Here is an 18,643-nt window from a genome sequence, read left to right as displayed (position 1 = left end):
TGTATACAGTGAACTTCCACCCCCACAGGCCAGACCAAGAGCTTACTGGAATCTATTCCAACAATACCTGATAGTTAGAGAAACAGGGGAACCGAGGGTGCGGGAGATGGGGATGCGCTCACCAACTGAGCAGAAGGTGGGGACAGGGTAGCAACGCTGGCTTAATTGCTAAATTGTTGGTGGCTGAATATTGCTATTGTAAAGTACAATCTGTTGTGATATGTTGAAGGAATACTTACTGGATAATCTACTTCAATGTGGTCTAGATATGCTGGACACGGTGTACTTGGTCACTATAGCTTGAATTGTACGCATAACTTGACAATGTATAATTGTTTTTGTGTTGGGTTAACTGAAAATGAATGAAGAAAATATTTTAAAAAAATAAAACTGTACTGTACTGTGTCAGAGGAGTTCATTGTGCGGACGAAGTGAGGAGACTTGAGTACAAGAGCTGTAGATATTGCCTCCTCGATGAAGTCAAATGCTTTCTGACAGACCTCTCTCCAGGTCAAAATACCATCCCAAAGGGTGAAATCGGCTACATTAAGGTTTATGGCACCATTATTGCCCCTAACACATTTTCTGTAATATCCAGGGAAATTCAGGAAGGTCCTTACCTCATTCTGTGCTCTGGGAGGTTGCCAGGTCAGGATAGTCTCAATCTTGGCCTGGAGGGGCTGCACCTTGCCCACGCCCTCCATGAGGCCCATATACACCATGAAATCCTACCCTATCTCACAGTTACTGGCCTGGATAGTTAGACCCACCTGCTGTAAGCCCTGAAGCACCTCTTCGAGGAGGTACAGGTGTTCCTCCCAACTGGAGCTGAAGATAGCTATGTTGTCCAGGTAGGCTGCACAGAATGCATCCTTCCCAGCCCGGACCCTGTTCACCAACCTCTGTGGAGGCTTTCTTCAAGCCAACCTTTCAAAGGGCATCTCCCTTAACTGAAAAAGGCCCTTTAGGGTTGGGAATGCTCTGACTGGTGGGGCAAAAGAGAGGTCAGCAATCTGTCAGGACTCTGATGTAAGATCAGAGCTACTGAGGAACTTGTCAGCTCCAAGCCTATCAATGACCTCATCAGCTTGGGGAATAGGATGTGTTTCAGTCTTAGATTCTGCATGGACTACTGTGGACTCAATTCCATCACTGAGTTATGGAATTGTTACAAGTAGGGTCTACTTGGGTATCAGCACCACTGGGCTAAACCAGAAACTGTTGGAGGGCTCAATCACTTCTAAGACAAACACCTATGCACACTCTAATTATTAAACCGTAGTGTCAGTTTAGACATTCGAGACAAATGAGGCAAAAGCTTATCATTTAGAGACAAATAGGTATTCTTGGAAACAGTCGTCAGAAACAAGGTGTCTTTAATGTTCATGAGAACCAGCCGACACGTGTTTTGTCGCCTAAGGGACAGTTGTGACCTTACCCGGCACACGGACTGGGTAGCTGTGGTGGATGGATGCACCCATCCTTTTACCCTAGGCTGCTCACTTTGAATACTATTGCCCATATACTCCGTGGAAATACTTACGTGTATTATTAGTCCAAAGTATACGTACCCCAATTACTAAACGACCTGGCGTTTCTCATATACAACGCAACCAGGATTGTCCAACAGGATTTAATTACCCTTTTTTTCCCGCACCGTGGATACATCATACTAAGATAATTTTCAAACTTTTACCAAATTATCCAACAGTCCAGGGCCCTGTCGGGTCGGAAGTATCACCGACAGAGCGACTCTCCCAACGATACTTTAATTTTTCTTAGCCCTGAGGAGTCGCGGGAAGACTGTCCCTTACGCGACGAAACACGTGTCGGCTGGTTCTCATGAACATTAAAGACACCTTGTTTCTGATGATGGTTTCCAAGAATACCTTTTTGTCTCTAAATGATAAGCTTTTGTCTCATTTGTATCGAATGTCTAAACTGACACTACGGTTTAATAATTAGAGTGTGCATATGTGTTTGTCTTGTAACATACATAGTGCTAGTCTGTGCTGACACTACATCGGGGGTTATAGGGCTGATCCCCTCTTCCTTTTTGCACCTCACGTTTACCTGGAATCCCTTATTATTCTTGTGCTACCACTTAGCTGTGCGCCCTTTTCTTTAACCTGACTAAAAACCCTTTCGGACCCTCAATCGCTTCTAACACCAGCATCTTAGATAAGGTGATGGCCAGTATCAAGGAGGAGTTCTCCAACAGCCAATACATTTTATTTTTGACAGGCATACTTTCTCCACTATATATGTCGTGGGTTCACAAATGTGTGAGCCCAGGGGTGAGGGAGAACAGAGAACAAAACTGTCACCAGTTGCGCAGTTTCATAGGCCCTGGCCACAAACACTTCCATTTTACATATTCTCTTTTAAAGTTGGCATCCATTTAAACAGTGACCTTGGTACCACATTTTGCTTGCACATCAACGTAATTGTGCATCTTAGTAATTATTTCCATTTCCTCATAAGCACATTATTGTCTCTTAGAATACCCTGTAGAAGGTCCCCGTTACTCTGCGCAAACTATGTTATGGATTGCTGTCTGTTCGGCAACAGCCCTGGGTGGATGGAATAAACAAGTTGCGGCAGGTCTGGAGCAAAGATGTTGAATGCATGAGTTTCGTTTTTTATATAAACTGCATGAACTTGGGCAGAGGAGAATTTTGACAGGATTGTCATGGTCACTTTTTGCCTAGATTCTGGCCCAGTTGGATCCCATCCCTATCCTGAGAAGGAAGGCAGCCTGCCCTACACCAGATCTGGCTGTTGGATGATACACGCACACAGGTAAATGGCGAGTTAGACCACTCTGGGGGATCTGCTAGATTAATACACCTGTGCTTATTAGGCTGGATAAAGCTAGGTAAGAGTACAATTAAGTCTTCATGTAATCTCAATCATTGTACAACTGCAGTAATTATACATCCTGTTCACCATTCTTGTCTTGGTGATGACATTAGCATGCTTCATACTATTATTTTAGTGCAAATATTTTACACAAGATTCCAGTTGCTTCAATAAATATTTGAAACGCCACTTGTGGATTTCTTGTGTACCTTGGGCCGGCCTGACTTACAAACAAAAAGGCAAGATTTTTCCCCACAATTTCCCTGGGGGAATTTGGGTTTTCATGTTCTGAGGTTGCAGACACCATTCAATACCCTGACAGTCGAGGGGCCCAGATGGTGTACTGTGAGCTAGCCAGGAATTAAGAAAACTACTCTGATGGTATGAGTGGACTCAGTCCCACATAGTTTTGAAGCTTATGTTGCCTAAATGCACAGTCTTGCCGAGAAAGTAGGAGCCATACAAACATTGGGATAGTCACTTCTCTGCTCAGACCCCAGAACAGCAAAGAGGTTCACACCCTTTACTAATCCATTGTAAACTTTGAAAGACAGGAGGCCAAGGAGCGGGTACCTCCCCTCTTCCACTCAGTTTGAGGTCAGCATCTGAGAGGTCCATGCTTTTGGTGTCAAAGTGTGGTTTATGTGGCACATCCTTAAGGGGTTTTTAGAATCCTGAGATCCACCAGGTAGGTGGCATCCCCCTTCCTTCTATCACCTCATATGGGCCTATCCAGTGAACTTGGAGAGCTTTGAGGAGTACAGGCTCCATGGCTCACACCTTCTAGCCAGGTTGAAGTGGCCTTCTGGTTGTACCATAGTTTCATTACTTCCTGACTGGGCCCAGGATTATCTTTCACCATTTTCCAGAAGCGCTGCATCTGGTTGTGGAGTGACAGCATGTAGCTGACCACATCTTGAGGGGGTTCCCTCATAGCTTCCTACCACCCCTCTCTTCCAAGACAGAGAAGTCCCCTAACAGAGTGTCCAAAGAGGAATGTCCAAATGGGCTAAATCCAACCCCCTTCTGTGGCACCTCCCTGTAGGTGAACATTAGGCATGGCAAGAGGACGACGCACTTCTGCCTTATGGGCTCAGGCAGGCCCATAATGATGCTGTTGAATCTCTCAACAAGCCCGTTTGTTTGAGGATGATATGGTGGGGAGAATTTATAGTTTACCCCACACTCATCCGACAGGCGCTAACTTCATATCAGCATACATCAAGTCCATCTGTCAGACACTACTACTTTGTGGAACCCTACATGGGTAAAAATCCCCATCAGAGACCTACCTACTGCAGGTGCAGTCACTGACCTCAGAGGTATGGTGTTTGGGTACCATGTGTCGTGGTCCACCAAGACCAGGATGAAGCTGTTGGCCAGGGTGTCTTGAGATCCAGAGGACCTACATTGTTGATGGGAACCCTCTAAAAGGGGGTGTCAACAGGCAAGTGAGTCAGGGGAGGCTTCAGCTTTTTCCGTGTTTTCCCACAGACCTGGCAGGTGGGACAGGACCTGCAGAATGTGTCCGACTTGTTTATGTCATCACGTGCCACGCAGCTGAGCACCATATCTCTATGTATGTAAATGTGCTTGTCCCCTTCAGACACCATGGGTATGCTGCTGCCATGGTTGCTGGACTCAGAGTTCTGGACCTAAAAGCAAGACAATCAAAGACTACTCTCATGGGCCAGTCTCTTCTGCCAGCGCTAGCTCTTTCTCCATCTTGGGCTTGGCCATCTGTAGCTAAAATTCTCTCTCTGCCTTCTTGTTCTTCAACTCCCCTGGGTACAGCCATACAAACACACAGTGCTTTCCTCTGTAGCAGGGATTTCCAGCTCAATGGAGTGGGAAGACTCATCTTCTGCATCTCAGGGCAGGTATCCAGGCCCTACTCCTGCACAGGCTGACACAGACACACACACATCCACCCCCAGATATGGCCAGAGCATCGGAATCAGGTCTAAAAAACTGACAGACTAAGCACATTCCTGGGGAACTACAAACTGAATTTCATCTGCAAAACAAGAGCACTTCTTCTCATTAGCCACTCGCAAAATATTCCTTCGAAGTAGAGTTAAAAGTTGTGCCAAAATCAGCACAAGGATCAGTGGCATTGTAAGCAGCAATTAGTGTCTGGGGGTGGGTGCTTTTGGAAAGTGTAGGCATTCTCAGAAATAGCAGCAGGAAAAAAGTCTTTGGAGGCATGGAGTCAGACGGCATTGGGGTTGGAGCCTCTTTAAATCATGAAACTTTCAGGAACACGTCCACCATGGAGAAGTGGCACAGAGGTTTACAGGGTCATCCTAAATATGTGTAGCTTAGCTATTTCAAAGAGCTCTACCTGTGCTGGATTGACCAATGGCATCAGGAACTCCATGTTCAGTTTCTCCAAGGTTTGAATCTCCCAGATGCTGGTCTTTTGAGTTAGAGCAAAGGCGCTGAGTCTCCGAATGGTCCCAGTAATGGGACCATTTCCTCAAAAAGAAACACATAGGAAGGCAATGTCTTCTTCAATGTTTTATGGGGAGATCTCTTTTCGGATTGTTCCTTGTGAGGATGCTTACCTGGAGTTGAGAAGGATTGCTTTGGTGTGTCCGTTCAGGCCATGGCCAACATTAATTTGGCCTCCCTCTTTAAGAAATGAAATGAAAATGGGTATTTAAAAAGCGCGCGACTACTCACATAGAGTGTCCCGGCGCCTGACCACCAAAACGGTAACAGAAAAATCTCCACCCTACTAACCAAAGTGCTATTGCTGGAACAACCATGTTTTTAGTTGTTTCCTAAAAAACAGTAAGTCCTGAGCTTCTGAGATGTTAAGGCAGGTGATTCCACAGGCGTGCTGCTAAAACTTGAAAGGAGCATGTCCCTATCGAGAGCGGGCAAACTTGGGAATAAGCATGAGGGACTGTCCAGAGGACCTTAGGACCCGTTGAGGCTGATAGCGATGGATTCTCCTTCTCAGGTAAACAGCACCCATACCATGGAAAGCTCCGTAAGCCAGCACTAAAGCCTTAAACTGGATCCTCTTTCTAACCTGGAGCCAGTGCAACGCCTTCAGGTGGGTTGACATATAAGTTCTGGGATTTACCATAGGAATGGCTCTGGCTGCAGCATTCTTGACAACCTGCAGCCAATTGAGCAAATATTCTGGTAACCCCAGATACAAGATATTTACATAATCCAACCTAGATATGATTAAGGCTTGCACTACGATCTTGCGATATTCAACGGGTAGTAGAGGAAGGACATTTTTTACCATTCTTATCAATCCAAAACATGTGCCAGCCAAGGTTTGGATTTGGGTCTTCATCACTAAACTAGTGTCCAACTTAACTCCCAAGTTCTTTATTGTGCTGACTGGGTCAGAAGGAGGGGACATGTCACGGGATCACCATGAACTCCAATCCTCACATGGGGGGCAGCCAAAAAAGATAATTTCCGATGTTTCTGGGTTACACTTAAGTTGGTTGAATTGCATCCAAGAAAAGACCTCTGTTAGACATCTGTTAATCTCCATCCCTCGGAAGTTCTCCCCTTTGTCACACGTGAACAGCAGTTGTGTATCATCAGCGTAAGATACAGTCTTCGCTCTGTGTGACTTTGCTAGATGTGCAAGTGGGGACATATAAATATTAAATAGTGTTGTACTCGCAATGGCACCCTGCGGGTCACCCACCTGCATTGGAGAAATTCCGGCTGATAAGGGAGGCGACCAAATTTCCTGCTGTCGCTCACTCGGAAAGGAGGCAAACCATTTGTACACCATGCCCCCAATACCACACTCCGCCAACCTACGCAAGAGCCGGTCATGGGGCACGGTGTCAAAGGCTGCGGACAGATCCAACAAAATCACCACAGCACTGCCCCCTTTGTCCATCTGAGTTTTAATAGTTTCAGAAACCTCCAGTAGCACTGTTCCAGTGCTAAGGGAGGCTCTGAAGCCTGACTGACTGTCGTGGAGCATGTGGTTTCCTTCTATATAGTCCGTTAGCACTGAATTATTGTACTTCTCAAGGACCTTTGGGAGAAAGGCAACAGGGATATGTGCCTGTAATTGGATGCCACTGCAGGGTCAGCCGTGGGTTTCTTTAAAAGAGGAATGCTTTTTGCCTTTTTCCAGCAGCTGGGTACCGGTCCCTTTTTGAGCAAGCTATTCAGAACTTAATTAACAGCAGGATTTCTCTGCAATGTTCTTCTAAATATTTGCGGGGCATGGATCAGAGGGAGATCCCGACTTCAGTGTTACCATGATGTTACCATGATGTCAAGTGATTTATCTAAAGTAATGGGGAGAAATTGGGTAAATGAGTGACTAACCCCAGAAGGCAGGGGGTCTGCACTCCACATCTCATTTTTTTCGGATGTGCCCACAGAGGCAAATGATTGGCCTTTGGGTGCATTAGAGAGGCATAGAGGTTGTGATGTAATTCAATAAACCACACGCAAATGTCACATTGTTTGGCATTGGGTGTAAACTCTGGAGCCAACTCTGGCAGATGTCTCCTCCAAAGGTGCCATAGTTGCCATTAGAGATGTGACCTTAGGCCAGTGAAAAACCAAATGGAGCTCAGGTTAAAGAGGTATGGGAAAACAGGAACCAATGCTACAACTTTAGTCAGTGCTTTTATATGTTCAGATGTCATCTTATGTTGAGCGGATGCAAATGGGCTAGAGCTGCACTTTGCCACTTGGAGAAGCTGGAGAGCTATTGCTGGGGTAACGTTTGAGGCTCGAGTAGGGCACATGTCTATTCTTCCCTGCAGATTCCTCACCTTATGAATATTCTCCATGCAAAAAAAGGCTTCTAAAAAGTGAGATGCTGAGACGAGGAGAGAATAGGGAAAATAAATCAAATATTCAATTTAAGATTACCTTGAATCATAGACGTTAATGAAGAGATTTCATTTAGCCTTAGGATTTGGTTTAAAGAAATTGTACACATACATATATATATATGTATGATGGTATTAAATGTAAAAAATGGCATAATTCTGGTTTACAATATTAGTAAAAACAATTTGTCTTACCTCTAACTGATGCACAACAGTGTCTTAAAATAGTATATCTACTTACGTCTAACAACTGATAGCAGATGTGTTTGATGAACAGGTTCTTCAAGGGCATTGTGCTTTATAGTCAGACATAGTTCTGCTCCGTCATGTTTGTCTGCATCAGGAACTATAATGATCCTGCATGAAAGGCTATAGGTCCCATCCCAGTGAGACTTGATATCCGCTTGACCATTAATGGAACCAACATGTTCAGCCATTTCCAGGTTATTCCGAAGAGGCACTGTTGCTTCCATATCATTTCTATCAGTATGTCTTTGGCTTGGCCAACAATAAAACTCTGTAGACTTTTTTCCGGGTTGCGAAAATGAGAACTTGACAGTGATTGTTTCTGGCCTGAAGCCAGTAATTTGACAAGACAAGGTAGCTCTTTCCATGTGCACTAAAACTTCAACACCAGTGATTTCTGATACCTTTGGTGCATCTGAAAGGAAAGCGAAATGAAAGTCAATTGATTTCATTAGAAAAAGAACATCTGCGACAACAGACCAAGCTCAGTTGCGAATTACTGTATAAACACAAGCTGACAGATTTCTCAACACTTTGCACCGGTGCACCAAAATCATGCAAACCAGCACAAAATGGTGATTCATTATTTACATTGCATTGCAAAACTTTATGTGCTGCTTTGGGTTACTTTAAGTCAAAAGGGTGTCCTGTGGCTGGTAGATGGACATTCCCATGCTACCAGACATTGTTTTCAGGCAAAGCCTTATGTACTAACATTTGTAGGCCAAACAATTACTCCGGCCTTAAGGAGGCTAATGTAGAAGAAAGTTGTTGTTTTTTCTCCAAAATTCCCCCCATTGTGTATGGGAAAATGTTTTACTGTGCACTTTGCATGCGTGCTGTACATTTTCTCTGATTATAGTGTTTTTGAACTGGAACTGGAACCTTTCAGAAGAAAGTTATGCTATACCTAATGCACACATCTTTGCATTACGGTGCAAAGGGGTGTGGTTGGCACTAGGAGGCATAATAATGCACAAACGCTTGGAAAGTGAGGAGCACCATACTTTAAATATGTTGCTGTTCTGTTTAATCTCACACGGGATGGAGTGCAGCAATTTGGTTGCTGCTCTGCATTGAATGACAAATTAGTAAATATTAATCAAAACACACAAAAGAGGCCTGAGTTGATTTAACAACCAACAGGGGGCGGCTCCACTCTGATCAAATATAGCAACACAATGAAGCACCCCTGGGTCTAAAGTGAAATGGGAGGGAGTGCGGGGAATCCCTTTTAAAGGACGGTATCCCTCACCCCCTTATTTGTGGCTGGCTTCATTATTGGATACCTCCTATCAGTGCAAACCTTGTCGCAGTGCGGTCTACAACCCCCTCTCTGAGAGGGAGGTGCTCAGGGATGTTTTTATAGTATGGTAAAGAGGTATACTAAAACATTCAGATGAGCTGGGCGTGGTGAGAGTGTGAAAGGAGAGTGAACGTAAGATAAAAGGAACTACCTGGTATGTCGGGAAAAGCTTTGATGAGACATCCAGGGATCAGGATTAAAAAGGTGTAGACTATGGCAAGAGTAGTCAACCTGTCATGGTTTAGAACTAGTCGACATGTTTCAGCCGTAGTGCCCTCCGTAGAGGTGACAAGGCTTTCTTCAGGACCATATGAATGTGCAATAATGAAGTGAGTTACCACGCATACCAAATTTAGTTGGTGGTTAGCAAAAGGATGCAATCAGCTGATAGGTTTATGAGCCAATCAAGAGTTCTGCTGGTCAGCGTTGTCCCGCATAGTCGGGTGAGCTAATGGTGCCTTACTTTCGCCACACGCACTCGAGGTGGCGTCCAAACCCTTAACAAAGGACTCCTTGTTGCTGGTTCGCGCGACTGGGAAATGGAGAGAGCTCCAACTAATTAGTTAATATACCATACACTTTCTCATCAGTATTCTGGAGCATTATAGTGCTTTTCCAATAGAATCTAATGTCTGTTAATAGCAATTACATATGATGATGGAGCCAGTTTGAAAATGCTACAGTTAGAGCGCAGAGTCCATGGCTTACGAAGGAAAACCCTGAAGGGGATTGTGATATTTATACCTTTGTTGGGAAGCAGAGGGGTGAGATGGAATTCAACATTTATTCTTTAGTAGTTAAAGTGTGAATGAGCGTTAGAATTTAATTTGCTTTAAATAACTAAAAGGTGAGGAAGGTGCAATTAGAATACTCCCTTAGGCGTCAGACTCGATCTGGAAAATCTTAAGCAGTAGCCCCGAGGACCAACATGTGGTGCTGGCGGCTCCGCATCAACGTCGTTCTGCGCAGGATGTGATGTTTGAGGGCATATATAGGTGCCATCCATACTTATTGACATTAGTTCCTCTCTTTCCGCGTCTAAAGACGCAGATCAGGAGCTACCCCTCCTCTCATTTAGAGAATTTGTAAAACTTTCTAAACTTTGTGCAAAGAAATATGTCAACTCTCAAATCTGCACTATTACAGTGTTCAAACCCTGTGGTGAATATTGCAAACAAATGTCTGTGACGGACCCACATGTGATTTGCCTGTAGTACCTTGGGTTGGACCACGACTCCAAGGCCTGCATTGATGAATGGCCTTGGGGTGCATCAAGGCAAGGAATCTGAAGAGCGAAGCTCTTCATGGTGCAGCACTGCAAGACTCCACACTGAAATTCGTCGTGGTCCAAAGATAGGTCTAAGCACTGCTCGCTCATCATATTGTCTTGGCAATCTTGCACTTCTTGGATTTGACCTAGAATTACGAATTCCAAGCAGAGCTCATCTTTGTCCTGCTACTCTCAATCTCATGAAAAGCCATGAGGGCAACACTGACTTCAGGACTGTGACCTGGGGGCACACTCTACTGCAGAGTTGATTCCAAGCCTCATTTCATGGCAACCAGAATTTCCAGGCCCATTGGCGATGCAGCTGCAAATTAAGAACTACCGCAAAACTATGCCGCAGCTTTTTTACATGTTCCTGGCTCTCTCTGCCATGTCTGTGGCCCCAAAGAGTGAAAGGCCTCCCACCCTGATTTCCACCGGCCAGTCTGCCCTTGGTCTGGATCCCTGAAAGAGAGCCAGAGAGCACCGCTGGAGCCAACATCGGTACTGGTTCTCTCTCCGATGCCACAACCCACACGGAACATGAACCAACCCTATCAACTCTGGATGACGACCGCTAACCCACTGCTGAATGACAATGAAACAGCGCCTCTTTAATCTTGACCAAGGCAGAGAGCTTCATTGTCTGAGCCACTATGCCTTTACCACCCTTCTGTTTTGGATACCTTGCCATTACCTTCTGGAAGGGCTCTTGTTCTTCATGAATTATTTGGCTCAGACTCTTATAATGGGGCTATGATGCTGGGGATGATATTGAACAGCCTGTTAAAGATTGCAGGGATCTGTTAGCATGAGCTGAAAGCCATTTTGTACTTGACAGCCATTTTAGGTAGCCATGTGCCTGCCATGTGCTTTCTCCCTCTTCCAGAGCCTTGCACATGCTCAGAGGGGCCTAGCTAGTAGAATGCACCTGCTCTTGTGTTATAACTGTCAGGCAATTCTTGCTGATGTAGGGAGAACTGACTCTCCTCCCACTTTGTTGAGCAAGAAAATCTTGTATGCCCATATTAGTCATTTTGCATGCTGGTACATGCCAGGACCTCCCCTTGGTTTTATGCTGACTATGTAAACCTATGCATATATAAGGCTCCTGTTCTCTGTACTCCTTAGAATACCTCATACAGTTACCTGAGGGTACTGTTGATCCAGCGGGCTATAGAAAATATATCATAAACTACGCTACCCAACTTCATAACCTATAAACAAAATTCTATACTAAACATGGACCCATTTATGAACCTGATATATTTTGGGCCTACTGAATCAGGTGGTCAGAATAAATCTATATACACATTATCTACACAATATATACATTTTTATACATTTGCAGAAAGAATATTGTCATTAGAATAAAACTCAACCATTTAAACGACCACCATAGGCGACGTGATCTAGCTAATGGTAACCTATACTTCTAAATAACCAAGACCAGCTTGTTTGTCAAAAGTAAGATTTTATTTTCTAAATTATGGTATATAAGTTGTAAGTTTTATAATTAAATTTTATTAGCATTAAAGCAAGCATGATAGTAAGAAATAAGAAAAATACAGTTTAAGCAATTGAATCAATTTAAAGAAATTATATAAAGTTTAGCATTTCTAAAACCTATTTCCCTAACTGAGCTAAATAGACAGAAATTAAAGTAAAGTTCTTTGAGGATTCTTACGTGCTCCACGCAAAGTCCAGCAGCACATCACCCTCATCGGAAAGTCAGAAAGCAGCAGCCAGCCCAACCCTAAGGGCATGACTTTTTATACCTTTCTACGCTAACTAAACTAGCGAAGGAAAATTTTCAGAAATACTCGACGTCCCATTGGCTGAGAGTGACAAGTGACATGTCACCCGATTCTTAAAAAGTTCCACAAAATCATGTCTTACAAAGACCATTGTCTCTTCCACGTGAAGCCAGAGGCTTCCTGCGATTGCAACTTTGTTTTAAGTTATCCTCGCAGCTTCCATAGTCTTTCAGTGCAACTTCCGCGGATGCCAAGTTAAGGACTGACAAAAAGTTCACTTTCGACCTTGGCCATGTCCGACAGAATGATGTCAGCTCATCAGTTTTTGCTTTGTGAATGCAGCTTCAATAAACGTTTTAATTCAGAATGGGCGTCTCGTGACTTTCTGCAGAATTATAGGTCAGCTTTTATTTTGCGGCTCAAATAGCTAGGCCTCAAAAGCAGGCAACTTATGATTTCTAGTATAAAACAAACACAAGAAAAGTATTAATGTAAGAAATAAAGTATTTTCTGTATCCACCCCATGGTTTACTAATTAATTAACCCACCCGATTAATCAAATGTTACCTAGCCATTGCAAACAAATAAAGCAGCGTTTATATTTACCAGTCTCCGTTTTTCTATGAGACCCATATGCACCTAGAATAGTAGAAATGACATCACACAGACAAGAAAAGCAAAACAAGCACATGCTTATTTTAAGTATGCAGCAGTTAGTAATGACAAAAACGAAAACAATAAATTATTTTATTATTTTGCACGAACAAAAAGATGCAACATTTATGCACGTTTATGAGCACACATGTTAGTCCCCCCACGTGTAAAGTTTAATCTAGGTTGTATTAGCACAACATATCACACATCATTAATAATTTTATTCATGTTATGGAAATGTGACTTTGCGAGTTTAAACAAAATTTTGTTTTCTATCTCGCTCCATCAACTCCCTCATCTGGTGATTAACAAATCACCACACCAGCACTCAAAATTTTGGTAAATTTAATTTATAAGAAATCGATTCAAATTCATTGTATTAGTAAACCTAAAAGTCTGTTTCAGCATAATCCTTGCAATTAACATGACGCTCTCTATGTAACTCCTGCAACTCAATCTCCCTTTCCTCTTCTTTTCTGAGTTTATAAATTCTCTTCTTTTCTCTTAAATGCTTCTTTCTTTTATGCAACAGACAACCTACTTTAGTCAAAATAAAAATAAATATAATTATAATCAAAGGTGCCAGAATCTTGCCAAGAATTGAACTTCCGATATTATGAAACCAGTTTTTAATTGCTTGAAACCTATTTGAAAGTTTCCCAGTAAAATCTTCTTCTTCTAAAGGAATTATTTCAGAATGCATTTGTGTAATATTCTTAATATACATTTCAATATTTTTACTTTCATCCGGTATATATGTACAGCAATGTTGGACATGTAAAATGCCACAGACTCCTCCCTCCTTTGCTAGGAGTATGTCTAAAGCAAGACGGTCTTGAATTACCATGGATCTAATTGCAATAACTTCAACATTCACTAATTGAAACCCATCAGCAGTGTCAGTTGATAATCTATCAACTATAGTGGACAATTTTCTGATTCTCCCTGCATTTAGGGTTATACCAACAAAAGGTATTACAGCTTGAAAAATATCTCCCAGAACTTCAGTAAAAGTTTCTCTTTTAGCTCTATTTACATAATTATGGATTTTAAATAATCCTTCTGAATCTCTGTCAACATGAAACACTTTAGGAAAAACAATTCCCACATAACAAGTTCCATACCAATGGTCTGGAAGGTTGTAGTAGGCTTTGTCACCACAAACAAAATAAATTCCAGGAAAGATAGGATCTTTTCCACCTTTAAATCCCCAACCTCCCATAATTTGATAAGTATCTTCACAGTTGCTTGCACCTACAAAATAATTATCAAAAAGTGTGTTATCTCTTCTAATGCAAAGCTTTCCACTAACAGGTTTGTCTATGTGAATTGCAATATTTTCAAGCATTTTGCCATTTAGTTTCTCATCCTCTTTTTGCCAGAATGATGACTTAGTCTGCTTGACTAATTCATTTCTCTTATAAATTGCTCTTCTCTCCTCAACCATATTCAGAAATTTCTTCCCTTCAGCACTTAATTTACATGTTAGATTATTCTTATAAGCATACTCATAAGTGAGTTCGTTAGTAACAAGGAAATATTCTCTCAATTGTTTAGCTTTCTTATGCTTATTTAAAGCATTATCAATCTTGACATTAGCAAAAATCTCATCATAATTTGAATAGTAATATTCTAAACGACCAGTTTGATAAAATAAACTAGTTAATACACTACATGTAACAGCATAAGTGAGAGGAAGCATATTATATGTTACTCCCTCGGAAACAGAAGCGGGCAACTTAACGCATACATAACAATCCTTTGCATCCATTACCTTTACATATTCACTCAAAAGCTTTGTGAATGTATTGCTTGAAAAATCACCTATTGATTTATCTTGATGAATGTTAGGCTGATGATCGATTACTTTTGCAGATGCACTATGTTTAGTTTGGCTAACCAGAGCTTTGCTTGTTAAATTAACTTTGTGTAATTCTCTATTCATTTCTAAAGGTATAATCACAGCTAGTACCAACCAGAGCAGAACTAAAATGAGCAGACACACCAGAGTCATCTTACAGCATCTTTTAAAAACAGAGCATTTTGAAGTGCTCTCCTTAATGTAAGGCATTTTTAGGTTAGTTTTAGCCTCAAAAATAAAATTAAAAATAAATTTTAAAATTTATATACACCCCCCTTCTAAAATATATTTTTCTTTTATAACCCTAAACAAGATTTCTTCGACCTTATGTCATACATAAGTTTTTCTTTTACTAGACAGTTTTTCTTCGACCTTGTGTCAGCTAACAGGATTTCTTCAGCCTTATGCCAATTTAATAAATTTGTACTTCAATCATTGTCACTAATTTCTTGGATTTCGTTTTCTTCTTCACTACTATCATATATGTCTATAACAGGTGGAATTACTAAGTAAGTCCACTCAGGAGACTTGTATTTCTGGTTCGGTCTAATTATTCTCTTCCCTTTTCTTGATATCACTTCTATTTTCCTTCCAACTCCAACCTCTTTTCCAGGACTCTTTTGACTACTGATTTCTTCAACTTGTTCTATTGGCTTTTTGATCAATCTGACTCTCAATCTTCCACCAGGCCAGTAGTCTGCTTTTCTCACGTACTTTTTCTTTGGTTCAGAATTATTCGATTCTGATTTCCAAGTCCTTTTCTTTCTGCTTTCACTTCCACCTTCCACGTCACTTTCCTCAGTTTCGTAGTCTGAAATTTCAATTGACTCAGGAACTTCTCTATTCGGCAATTTCACTCCTTCAGGAACTTCACTTTGTCTTCCATCACTGGTACTCGGTAATTCGTTCTCCTCCTCTTCCTCAATTACCTCTAGCTTCCCAGATTTCGGATTTTTGTTCCTTACTTCAGAGCTTGTTCTCTGCCTTTCGATACTCTCCTGGTCTGAAACTTCTTTTGGTTCAGCTTCTCTGTCTTCAACATAGACAACCGAATCCTCAGTTATCTTTCCTTTTAGCAGATTCTCTTCACCTTCAGAATCTATTTCAATTATTTCTAAGTCTTTTCTTGTCAGATTTCCATTCACTGACACAGTTTCCAGATGTCGACTTACTTGTCGATCTTCAGAATCTGGAATTACTTCACCTTCTGTTCTGTCTTCTGCTTCAGAATCAGAGTCATCTGTGGTATCACTTTCAACATCAGAACTCTCAGGAGTTGGTATTGGAATAGTATGACTTGGATGAATCCAGCGCTTCAATCCTCTGCACTTTACAGCATTAGTAGTGATCAAGATTACCTGCCTAGGTTTCTGCCATCTAGGAGATAGACAATTCCTCCTCCGATGTACTTTCGTTCTGACCCAGTCTCCAGGTCTCAGATCATGTGTCAAAACTTTGTCATTTGATTGTGCTTCAGTTCCCACCTGATTAGACACAGAAGTTACCATATCAGATAACCTTTTACAGTAATCCAAAATTGCACTGTCATTTATGCTCAACAGTTTACCTACAGGTACAAAAGCTTGCCTCATAACTCTTCCCATCAAAATTTCATGAGGACTCAAACCTGTCTTTTTATCTGGTGTACTTCTTATTGACATCAAAACAAGTGGAAGAGCATCAGTCCACTTAACTCCTGTCTCTAGACACATTTTTCCAATTCTGTTTTTGATAGTTCCATTTATTTGTTCAACTACACCTGATGCCTCTGGTCTGTATGCACAGTGTATTTTCTGCTCAATACTCATAGCTTCGCAAATTAATTTCAACAGTTTGTTATCAAAATGACTTCCTCCATCACTCTCAATAGTGACTGGAAAACCGTACCTTGGGATGATTTCTCTGAGCATTAGTTTTGCTACTGTAATTGAATCACAATGTCGTGTAGGAAAAGCCTCTACCCACCTTGAGAATAAGCATACAATTACAAGTACATATTTCAAACAGTTGTGTAAGGGCATTTCAATGAAATCTATTTGTAACCTGGTAAAGGGACCACCTTCTCGACCAATTATTCCTGTCCCCACCACTGATTTTCTGTTTGGATTCATTTGTTGGCATGATAAACACCTTTGACAAAAAGATTCTGCAATGGTTCTAAATTTGGTATTGAACCATGTTTCTTTAAACAGTCTGACCATAGAATCTCTTCCTAAATGTGCAGGACCATGATATAATCTGGCCATGTCAGAAATCATGCAATTTGGTAAAACTACTCTCCCATCTTTGTAAACCCACACTCCATCTTCATCACGTTGTCTACAATCTGATCTTAACCACTGATCTTTTTCTTCATCATCTGCTTCGTTTTGTAAATCTCTAATCTCATTCCATGTTTCTACAATAGTTGTTAGCATTAATGAATTTGAATCAGTTTCTGTACTTCTATTCCGATTGTAAGAATAATTTTTCCTTGCGCAGTACTTTGCTGTTTCATCTGCGAAGGCATTTCCTTTGGAAATATAATCAGTCCCTCTAGTGTGTGCTGCACACTTGACTATGGCAATTTCTTTTGGCAATTGTATTGCTTCAATTAATCTCCTAATGAAAATTGCATTTTTAATTGGTGATCCTGTTGATGTCATGTATCCTCTCTGTGACCAGAGTTGTCCATAATCATGCACAACTCCGTACCCATACTGGCTATCAGTAATGATGGTAACTCTTATATCCTTTGATATTTCACATGCACGAATTAAAGCAATCAATTCAGCCACTTGTGCTGAACGAACTCCTTCAAGACATGATGCTTCTTTAATGTTTTCGACTGTACAAACTGAGTATGAAGCTTTCAAGACACCACCTTCGGATCTTAAGCATGAGCCATCTACAAAGTAGACAAAATCCGATTCAGGCAAAGGTCTGTCTTTGATGTCTTTTCTTGGTTTTGTGCAGAATTCCATGACATCTAAACATTCATGTTCTGTCTCAATGTCATTAACAATTTCTGAATCAGGCAGTAATGTAGAAGGATTCAGATTCAAACATCTTGAAATCGAAACATTATCTGCTCCTAGTATGATTTTCTCATACTTTGTCAATCTGCTACTTGTTAAATGTTGAGTCTTACCTCTTGTCAGTAATATTTCAACTGAATGAGGCACAAAAACTTTTACAGGAAATCCCATAATGATTCCTTCACTTTGTTCAAGACTAATACTTGTAGCTGCGACTGCTTTTAAACAACCTGGTAATGCTTTTGCAATTGGATCAAGTACTGCAGAGAAATATGCAATAGGTTTCTTTAGGTTTCCATGTCTCTGAATTAACACAGATAATGCACATCCTTCTCTCTCACTGCAATACAGTTCAAAATCTTTCTCATAATTTGGCATACCCAAAGCAGGAGCTTGGCATAAGCTCTTTTTCAGGTTCTCAAAAGATTCCATCTCAACATCATTGAGAATAATTGGATCTTTTACATCTGATTTGGTCAGTCTTTGTAGTGGTTTCGCAATTACTGAAAATCCACTTATCCATTGTCGACAGTATCCTACCATTCCCAGGAACATTCTGACCTGTCTTTGTGTTCTTGGCGGTAACATTGCTTGAATCATTTTTATTCTCTCTATTGTTACTTGTCTTTTTCCCTTTGCAATTCTGTGACCAAGATATTTCACTTCCTGTTTGCAAAACTGTAGTTTTGCTGGGGACACTTTATGTCCTTCTTCTGCAAGGCGATTTAACAGAATTATTGTGTCTGTTACACAATTTTCTCTTGTCTTTGCAGCTATTAACAAATCATCAATATACTGCACCAACGTAGACCTACCTGGTAAGTCTAAATCTTCT

At 41.4% G+C, this 18,643-nt stretch overlaps 1 protein-coding gene across 2 annotated transcripts in view; it reads right to left on the bottom strand.

Moving 5' to 3' along the window:
- LOC144822969 (uncharacterized) overlaps nucleotides 1–18,643 on the bottom strand; it is a 502,582-nt gene that overhangs the window by 168,906 nt on the left and 315,033 nt on the right. For both annotated transcript variants that reach the window (XR_013608719.1, XM_078681056.1), the window contains exon 5: nucleotides 7,942–8,361. Coding sequence is in view for 1 of the 2 variants with exons in the window: in XM_078681056.1 (XP_078537182.1) it covers nucleotides 7,942–8,361 (420 nt within the window). In the remaining variant the exon portion in view is untranslated. The remainder of the gene's footprint in view (nucleotides 1–7,941; nucleotides 8,362–18,643) is intronic.

This window comes from Lissotriton helveticus, chromosome 3_1 (assembly GCF_964261635.1).
Source record: "Lissotriton helveticus chromosome 3_1, aLisHel1.1, whole genome shotgun sequence".
Taxonomy (NCBI): domain Eukaryota; kingdom Metazoa; phylum Chordata; class Amphibia; order Caudata; family Salamandridae; genus Lissotriton; species Lissotriton helveticus.
Note: the sequence above shows the minus strand (reverse complement) of the source record. Positions and strands in the feature narration are given on the sequence as shown.